We start from the raw sequence: 9,966 nt of genomic DNA, 5'->3' as shown, positions 1-9,966 counted from the left end.
TCAGAGGATAGTTTATGGAGCGTGGAACAATTGCCTGATCTGCAAAATAACATTTTTAAATGCGTCCCTGAAAAGGCTGTTGCCCAAGCAAGGGACATCTGTCAGGCAATCACAGAGATTGTCTTGATCTAAAGGCTCTCAGCCAGCAAATGTGCAAGCACTGATAGACATTGCTGCTGTTTGGATTTTCCATCATAGGTGGAATGTTTGAGGTGTTAAGTGGTTTCCTGGAGGCAGGCTGGCTGTGAAATCCTGGGTGTGACCTTGTAGAATTCATGTCCAGTTGCTAGCGGAAGGAACGCCAATGTGTGATGATTTTGAGTGTCAGCATGGAGCCTTAGTAGGCTATCCTGCTCAAAGTGTCAAGTAGCCAATGGGTCCTCTGATGGGTAATGGAGTTGAGACTTGATAGCCTTCTTAATGACTACTTCAAAGATCGTTGTTCCTGTGTCTGGAGGCACTAGATGATGAGTGGTGGGGACAGGAGTGAGGTTTCTCGGCCCTGCTGTGGTTTCTGAGGGGAGAATCTTCTAGATGAAGTTTTTGAGGAGCTCTAGGATTTTCTGATGTTATGGAGTGAAGTTTTAAAGGAGCTCTTGCTAAAGTTTCTGAGGAGGGCATTTCTGTCTCTGCCAGCAAAGACCTGTGAACTTCTGTGAATGGCCTTGTAGGTTGTGGATCTGCATGCTCCTGGTGTGGTGCTAGGAGAGCATGTCTCTGGCACCTGCTGCTGTTTGCATGGGAGAATATGGGGTTAAACAATGATCAGTTCTGAAGTCACATGTGGCACTGGGTCTGACTGCCAGATTGGGCTCCAATGCTGATAAGTCATGGGGGACACTGCTGGCTGTTTTTTGTACCTCTCCCTATGCTGGGCTCAGGGAAGAGGGCAGAGATGAGGTTTGGAAATCAGAAGCTGCCATGAGGCTGGATACCATGTCCTCTTATCAGGTGATGAATTGATCACTGCTAGAAGATACATGATATTAACAGTACCAGGAGACAGGAAATTTCAACTTCTGATATTTATGATTTTTCTCCTGTTTTTACTGAATGGTTCCACTGAAAGGAAAGGGGAGAAGTGCAAGCAGTATTAGAGCACAGAAAAATTGACCTCACTGGTGCTTCTTCACCAAGAGAACTCCTACACATGCTGTAACACTCAAAAAACCTAACCACCCAACTAGTGTGCTTACATATCTTTTCTTTGTCTGTAGAGAAAAATGGTGATTGCCGAGGTCATGTGACTGCAGCAGGTGGAAAGGTGCATACACATACCTGGTAAATTCTCTCAAACGTTTTTACAAAGTTAAAGAGCTGCTCCCCCATGAAGCTCCATCAAATTATGTCACTCATATATGAGAAGATAATATCCTACTTGCCCTTGGAGAATCACTTTGCCTGTGCTCCTACATAGCTCCTCCATTAGCAGGTGAGTACAGGCAAGGAATAAACTTGAAACCTGAAAAGTATTTGGCTTTTCTCTAATGGATATAACATGGACTATCTGAATTTCTTACATGTATAGGTAAAGATTTCTTTAGCTGTTTAGGTGTGGCAAATGATGTCCCAGGAAAATCTGAAACCATTATTCAACAGATGCTTCAACACAATATTTAAAACACCAGATTCTTTTTTGAGTTTAACCTAGAGGGGACTGCAGGGTGAATTGATAGTAGTCTTCAAATACATAGAAGGAAAGGGTTCTATTTTTTTTTCTTCTTCATTTAAAGACTATGGTGACCAGTTGTTATCTTCACCAGGAACGGTATAGTGGGCCTAAACTCCCACAAGGCACAGTGCTTCCTGATATCTTGCCTCAAAAAATGTGAGGATAAGTGAGCCATCATACTATTTAGATTCAGCCACCTGCCTATGTCATTAGAAAACTTTAAAAGCAGATTAAACAACACTGGTATGGAATGGCTCAGAAGGCCGACAAATAAACTAGATAACTTTAAAGTTCATCTTTCTCAAAGAGGAAATATTTGATACATGCTGCCTGTCAAAAGGCAAAATGAGCTAGCCTTTAGCTATTTAAATATTTCCCTTCTTTCCATCCACTACAACTGCCCCCATCCCACAAAAGTATGATTCCACTCCTTGTATAAAAAAACCACCACCTTAAAGTGACAACCTTTTTTTGTTTTTATATTTAAAAACAAAACAAAAAAAAAAAACACAGATTAAATAAAAACATACAGTGAAACATAACCCAGTCCATATTTCTGTGCAATTAAATAACCTCTCCCAATTCTTCTCCACCTCCAAATCACAAAAAAAAAATAATAAAAAAACAAAAACAAAGATTTACAGATTGTGTCCTAGGGAGAGATAAGTGGGTAGAACCTGTGTCAAATCAATGCAGTCTGCCTGGTTGCTACTCTTTTCTGTGTCTCTTAATTCCATTCATATAAATATATTCAGAAAGACCAAAAAATATATAAGGAACATGTCTGGGGACTTGCAGAGGTCAAAAGAAAACATTAAAAAAATTGTAAAAGGGAAGACAAGGCAGTCTCCCAAAATGTAGGCAGTAGAAATATCCAAAGGAAGATATAAAGAGTGGAGAAGGAAGCTGAGGAAACCCCTGGGGTCCAGTGTGCTTGGTTTGATTTGGTTTTTGTTAGTTTTTCTTCTTGTTCGTCTCCCCACTGTCACTGTGAGCTGGCCCGTTCCAGGATCCGCAGATCATAGTTCTTTTTGGCCATGCGCAGCTTGAACCGACTGACTGCATTGTTAAGTCTGAGGGAGGCATTCTGAGCTGCCACTGTGCTTGGGAAGACAGCCACAATGGTGTATAAGGCAGCAAGGTCACCCGTATGTCTGCCATTCTCCACTGTACTGCGGCCATCACCAGCACCCCCACTAGATCGCCCCTGACTGTCCTTCAGCCACTGGATTTTGGCACCAGACATGGCAAGTTGAGTGAAGAGTTTGTCTGCCTCAGCACGTGTGATTCCCTCTGGGAGATCAGTGACCTCCAGCACGCGGCCCAGGACTAAGTTAAAGAAAGAGGAAAAAAAAAAACATATTAAGTGTGTACAACCAAAGCATGCCTATTAATCACTGAGTGCTCCATCCTTCACTGCCCATTCTCCCTTATCGAGCCACCTATTCATTATCCTTTCCTTTTCTCAAATCCATCTTCTCATTCATGTTCCCTCTATCTCACTTACCCACATTCATCTATCCTCAGCCACCTGCCTCCTGCATCCCATCATCCTCACATCCTTACTTCTTAACCCACACAACCTCCCCCATTTTTGTTATCTCTCACCCAACTTATCCTGGTGGTTCCCTTATACCAACTGAATCACTAACTCTCTCTAAACCCCTATATGCAACCACTCATTTCTGCACTCAGGGCCGGATTCTCTAACATTGCCGGTAAAATCTCACAGGCCGCTATCACGGCCGTAAATGTAATAATTTCAAAAAGACGAGTCATTCTCAAAGAACAGCACATACAAATAAGGTTCACCAAATTTATATGAGATGAGCCACTGGTGATAGCGCATGGTCCAGGAAAAGCATGTGCCAGGAAAAGCTACACCGTAGGCGTGCCTTATTGGAGTACAAAATATACATACATCATAGGCGTGCATCACACTTGGCTATAGCCGTTAGGCACTCATGTCGCAAAATAGATAAAAGCCCAGTGCTTTTATAGCAGATTCCTTTTCATGTTGACTTCTGGCTCCTGCAGTTGAAGTACAGGATCGTTCGGCTACTGTAGCACACATAAGACATGCCTTTAATACACACATCCGAGATGCATACTTTTGAGATTTCCCCCCCCCCCAAAACTATTATACTACTATAATTTAAGTGAAAGGTGTATTTAAAATTTTTTTTATTATCATGGCCACAGCCAGAAACACACGACTGAGAAGCGCTTTTCACAGTACTGGCACCCCCTGACCAACTGTTAAATTTTTGGCCATCAAAAATCGGTGCCGCACTTGGAGAATCACCTGGAGCGCTCATTTTAATATTAATGAGCCCATTTTACTACCACTTTAATAATAATGACCTTGTTGCAATACATTTGCATGGCAGAGTCGGAAGCTACTAGGAAGCACAGAAAAGAGCACAGTGAGCCATTCTGATAATTAGCTGGTGAAATATTGCCACCTTAAACTGGCTGGAGCCAGTTTAGTGACCATTGTTAAAGGCACAGTAAGTTTTGAGAACCCAGTCCTTAATTTGCTAACTGCCTTTCTTTAATCCCTTGACTTCAATTTCTCCCATGCATATCTTCCTACACATTCATCACTCCCATTCCACTCTCACTTGTAAGTGGCCAGCAAAAAAGTAAACTTTTACATTTACGTCCGCGAAAGGACTAGTACTGTACTCAAAGCTGATTTCATTATCAGAATGCAGCAAGGCACAAATGCCTGGTAGACCCTTTCATTGTATTTTTACCACTGAACTCTATTTCCCTTTCTCTATCCTGAATGTCCGTGTGTTCTTATCACTCCCCACAGGTGTAAGATGCTAAACACTTGCCTATGTCAGCAGTTCCCAGGTCTGTTGATGCAGATTTGAGTGCTTGCCTTTTCCCTCTGTTCCCATGCTTCATCCCAGTCTGTCCCTGTGATAAAAAAAGGATCAATAAGAAAGTGTAGTGGGGATGCATGGGACAGTAGAGCTGGTTCTAAGGCTAACCAGCATCCTGCGTAAAAATGAGAGTGCACCTTCTTTTGGTGGTAGAAGCTCTGACAAGGAACACTCTGATCAACAGCAAAGAGACCTACTTAAGAATTATTTAAAGGACCCATTTAGGCAATAACTAGAGCAGTTGGAGCATTGATTCTAACATTGGTATCAAGAATCCTGATGCAGGCCATAGGGCCGAAACACATTTGTGTTGAGTCTTTTGTTTAAAGAAAAGGTATTCCAGCACCATTAGTCGCCTTTACTGTTCTTTTGGTTCCCTCTCCGTTGAGATGGTTTCTCCAGTGGCGGCTTCTGGACAGCATCCTACTTTATTTCTTTCTACCAAGCATCCTTTTCTCTCACCCCCACTTCTGTCCAGTATCCGTGTGTATTTCCCCTGGCCATATGTACATTATAACAGTGTTCCTTCATGCATGGCAGCGTTCTCAGGTGGCATGCACCAAAAACCAGTCCTATGGGGCAGACAATAGGGGCAAAAATGATACTGGGACTTGGGAAAGCTCAAGAGTACAGTGGAGTGGAGGAATAGACTAAATGTTATAAGCAATGGGATGAGAACCAGAGAAGCCCGATTCAAATTCTACTGCGGCTCTTTCTGATCTTGGGCATCACTTAATCCTCTATTGTCTCATGTTCAGACGTAGATTGTAAGCCCTCTGGGGCAGGGAAATATCTAAAGTATCTGAATGTAACTTGCCTTGAGTAAATCCAAATAAATTAATTACTAAAATAAGCAGTGAGGGAGGCAAAGGTAAAGCTGAAGATCAGATAAGGAGACCGGATAAAAACTGGAACTCCATGATATTCACACATTCATGAAACAAGAGAATACACTATGGCATATACTGAGGCTTACAGAAAGTACTATTGTTTTAAGGTCCATTTTTTCATCCAAAATAGATGAGCGAATAAAGGCTGTTCCTAGTTGCGCTTACCTGGTGCACTGAGTAAGAAGGTTGGCTGTGCAGAAGTGGAGGGCACACAGAAAGGTTATACTGCAGTGGCTGACCGAGCAGTGAATATCGACCATCGCCTACAAAGAACACACAGATAGCAGTCTGCATTTTTCCTATTATATAATAACAATGTTACTTTATTGTAATATTTCAGAATGTCTTAAGGCTCAGACAGAACAACAGTTCTTCAGCTCTTGTTGGTGATCGACCATTTTTAATTTGAAGGGCAGATTGTCCAGAACTAATGGGTAATGTCCACCTTACAAATTGAACTCTACTATAAAAGGTAAAGAGTAACGATCGTGCATTTTATATACCACCTTTCTGTGGGATCCTGTGCAGCTGCTCCAAATCAGTTATTTCAATAACAAAGAAGTGGAACATAATTGTGACAGTAATTAACTTCTACTGAATCTGACTGAAAATAATTGTAAAAAGCACATGGAATAGCAAGTCAAATGTAAAGCGCTGATAAGGAAGGCAAAGGAGACCTTAAGAAGAAGCAAAAACATAGTAAAAACATTTTTAGGTATATTTAAAGCAAGAAACCTGGAAAAGAATCAGTTGAACCATTAGAAAGCAGAGAGGTAAAGGGGGCACTCAGGGAATACAAGGCCATAGCAGAGAGATTACATTAATTCTTTGTTTCAGTCTTCACTGAGGGAGATGTGGGGGAGATACCAGTGCCAGGAATGGTATTCAATGCTGATGAGCAAGAAGAACTGAAATAAATCTCTGTAACACCGGGAGATGTAATGGGTCAATTTGACAAACTGAACAGTGACAAATTGCCTGGATCGGACGGTATCAATCCCAGAGTGCTGACAGAACTGAAAAAAGAATTTGCAGAGCTACTGCTAAGTCATTTGTAATTTATCTTTAAAATCTAGCATGGTACCGGAAGACTGGAGGGTGGCCAACCTAACACTGACATCACTGCTGGGCAAAATGGTCATGCACTTGGGTTGCAAAAATCCAAAAGAATGGTATAGTATAGGGGGCAAAGTACTTCTGTGTACGAAAAGAGAGTAGGACGTGGAGGTGAATGTATCTGATGACTTTAAAGGGTGACGGGACAAACGTGCGCCGACAAATCTAAAAAATAGGGATAAAGTTAAGTTTCCAGTATAATATGGGGTTACAATCCCCCCAAAACCCCCCAACGCCAGCGCAATCCCTGTTAAGTAAAGTGGGGGGTTCCCCACCAACACCCCCCGTTGGAGCCCTTTAAAAGAAGGTTTTCCTGCGGTGCGTTGAAGTCTTGCGCTGAATTGTCAGCGTGCGTTTGTCTCACGCACTTAAGACTATGAACCCTTTAAAGTGACAAAACAGGTAGAAAAAGTGACGGTCAAAGCCAGGAGGATGCTCAGATACATAAGGAGAGGAATGGCCAGTAGGAAAAAGAAGCTGACAGCGATGTTCTATAACTCTCTGGTGAGGTCCCATTTGGAATACTGGAGACCACACCTAAAAAATATATATTAGGATGGAGTTTGTGACATTTCCGCTCCCCGAGACGGTCATGTCAGAGTGAAACCCCGGTCTCAGTCTCTTACTCGAGACCAGACTCTCCCTGAGAAGGATCAGGAAGAAGATCCTGAAAGCCTGAGTCTTCTAGCCTAGAGCAGTACCCAGAGTATAGGTTAACTGCACGGCCCAGAAAAGCTTCCAGTCCCACTAGGAGGTTTAATCAAGCTCCCAGTGATATTCTGCCCTGTAGCCTGAGGGGGAGCCCAAAAACACACAAGCTAGGCACACAAACACCCAGTGTAGGGCGTGGCCCTAAGCCTGTTAAGCAGCTCTCCAGAGCATTAAAGGAGGCTGCCCAAGAGAGGCTGGCAGAGAGAGTTCTCCGGGCCAGGAGAAGGCCAGACCTCACTCCAGAGCCAATGGAGTGTGAGGCTCCAATGCCTCAGGAGCCAGCAGAGCCGCTGGATACACCAGAAAGCATGGACCTGGATGAAGGGTGTATGCCAGAGACCGTTATGGAAGAAGCCATGGATGTGGGCTTGGCAACTTTCCACTAAACACTGCAGGTACAAGGCTGTACAGGAATAATAGTGGAGAGGAGTTTTGGCAGAACTGATTTTGATTGTTTGTGCTGTAACACAAGCTTAGAGCAGTGCTGCAGCAGCTTGATTATCTGGCTACACTGCAGCTGTGCAGAAGCTCAAGGGAAGCCCAAAGGACTGTGAGCTAATCAGGGCTGGAAGTTTAGGAGCCTGCAGTAAGGCTTCAGTTTTTGTCTTTTGTTCCTGCTTAAAGTTTACTTTATATCCAAGAATGTAAATACCTGGTGAAGAAACTGGACTGTGTTGGTTAGTAAGCCCAGGACTCCAGCTCAAGGCTGGATAATTGCTTAAGAGACTAATTGTGCTGTGTTTTTCAGAGACTGTGTGATCAGGTAGAGCAAGCCCTAAAACCTGGACTGGCATTATACCTGATAGAAAGCTTGCTGTGCTTTCACTGGACTGGGTGAAAGTTAAAAGTCTTTTTGTTTTCTGTTTTCTTTCTTTTTGCCCTGGTTTGGGAAGAAAGGGAACTTGAACTATGATAATATCTGATATGATTTATAGTTTTGTGTGTTAAGTGACTCATTAAACTTTACACATATTTTTTTGTTCAACTTGACTCAAGGTGCTTTATTTTTAGCAAAGCCCAAGATAGTGAGAAACCAGTGAGGTCTCCCCCTTTGGGAGCCACGTCAGGAGTGTGCTACCCTCTACCGGGGGTCTTCTTAACCTTACCGAGACCCCGGGAGGTGACAAGTTGCAACAAAATTGGTTAGTGGTCTTTGTCATAAATTCTATGGGGACAGACTTATGCATTTCAATATGTATACTCTGGAAGAAAGGTGAAAGAGAGGAGATATTATAAAGATTTAACTATCTTGGCATTAATGTACAGGAGGTGAGACTTTCAAATGAAGGAAAACTCTGGAATGAGAGGACATAGGAAGAAGTTAAAGGCAATAGGCTCAGGAGTAATCTAAGAAAATTCTTTATTACAAAATGGTAGAGATGCATAGAAAAGTCTCCTGGTAAAGGTGGTAGAGACTGGTGTAGCCCAATTCAGGGAAAAACTTTTTGATTCAATTTGGCCTATTGAATCAGTTTTTCGGTTCAATTCGCATTTCCCACCCAATCTGGCATTTTTTTTCATACATCATGGTGGGTTTATTTTGTAGCCTCTTCACCAACTCCAACCCCTTTGCCCTCTCCAATCCTTTGCTGGCACTGCTGTGTATACAAAACAATCAAAAAAGACTTTTCCTCTCTCTGTTAGGTCCCAGCTCATGCTCGCTGTTAACACCAGCTCTGACAGGATACACAATTCAAATCTGATATATTGTAATCACAAAATTGAAAATTATTTTTTCTACCGTTTGTCATCTGGTCACTGTATTATTAAAATCATGTTGGTCCCATGCTCTGATTTCTATTTGTCTTCTGTTAATTCACTTACCAGGGTCACCTGCCTATTTGACGTTTTCTTCTTTTTCCATGCTCATCATCCATCTTCCATCTCTGTGCCTTTCCTTCCACTTTATAACAAAGGTGGACCACTTTTAAAACAACGTTTTATTGATTCAAATAAAATTCCTGCACCCAGAAAGCACAGTTACTTATACTGTAACAGTTGTTATCCAGAGACAGCAGGCAGCTATTCTCACATATGGGTGACGTCATGGACAAAGCCCGGATGCGGAAGCCTCGCAAGCAGACTTGCTTGTAGAAACTTAGAAGTTTCGAGTCAGCTGCACCGCGCATGCGCGAGTGCCTTCCCGCCCAGCGCAGGGCGAGTCTCCTCAGTTCAGATAGCTAGCAGAGAAAGCCAACAAGGAGAGGTGGGTGGGTTGTGAGAATAGTTGCCTGCTGTCCCTGGATAACAACTGTTACGGTAAGTAACTGTGCTTTATCCCAGGACAAGCAGGCAGCCTATTCTCACATATAGGTGACCTCCAAGCTAACCAGAATGGGATGGTGGGAGCGTTGGCAACTTAAGAGAATAAATTTTGTAATACTCTCTGGCCAAAATGGCCATCCCGTCTGGAGAAAACATCCAGACAATAGTGAGAAGTGAAAGTATGAACCGAGGACCAAGTAGCAGCTTTGCAAATCTCAATAGGTGTAGATCTGAGGAAAGCTACTGAAGCTGCCATTGTTCTGACTTTATGGGCTGTGACTTGACTCTGTAGTTGTAATCCAGCCTGGGCATAGCAGAAAGAGATACAAGCAGCCATCCAGTTGGAGATGGTATGCTTAGAAATGGGATGTCTCAACTTGTTCGGATCAAAGGAGACAAAAAGTTGAGGAGCAGTTCT

At 42.8% G+C, this 9,966-nt stretch overlaps 1 protein-coding gene across 15 annotated transcripts in view; it reads right to left on the bottom strand.

Annotated features, from left to right (window-relative positions):
• Positions 1–2,185: 2,185 nt before the first annotated feature.
• R3HDM2 (R3H domain containing 2) overlaps positions 2,186–9,966 on the bottom strand; it is a 462,276-nt gene continuing 454,495 nt past the window's right edge. For 13 of the 15 annotated variants that reach the window (XM_033936665.1, XM_033936664.1, XM_033936663.1 and 10 more), the window contains 3 exons: positions 5,622–5,719; positions 4,516–4,600; positions 2,186–3,001 (listed from right to left, as the gene is read on the bottom strand). In XM_033936665.1, the coding sequence (XP_033792556.1) occupies positions 2,658–3,001; positions 4,516–4,600; positions 5,622–5,719 (527 nt within the window). In that variant the 3' untranslated portion in view covers positions 2,186–2,657. Of the gene's footprint in view, positions 3,002–3,593; positions 3,734–4,515; positions 4,601–5,621; positions 5,720–9,966 lie in introns of all 15 variants that reach the window. The other 2 variants (XM_033936669.1, XM_033936670.1) reach the window with 2 other exon arrangements.

The sequence above is a fragment of the Geotrypetes seraphini genome, chromosome 3 (genome assembly GCF_902459505.1).
Source record: "Geotrypetes seraphini chromosome 3, aGeoSer1.1, whole genome shotgun sequence".
Taxonomy (NCBI): Eukaryota; Metazoa; Chordata; class Amphibia; order Gymnophiona; family Dermophiidae; genus Geotrypetes; species Geotrypetes seraphini.
Note: the sequence above shows the minus strand (reverse complement) of the source record. Positions and strands in the feature narration are given on the sequence as shown.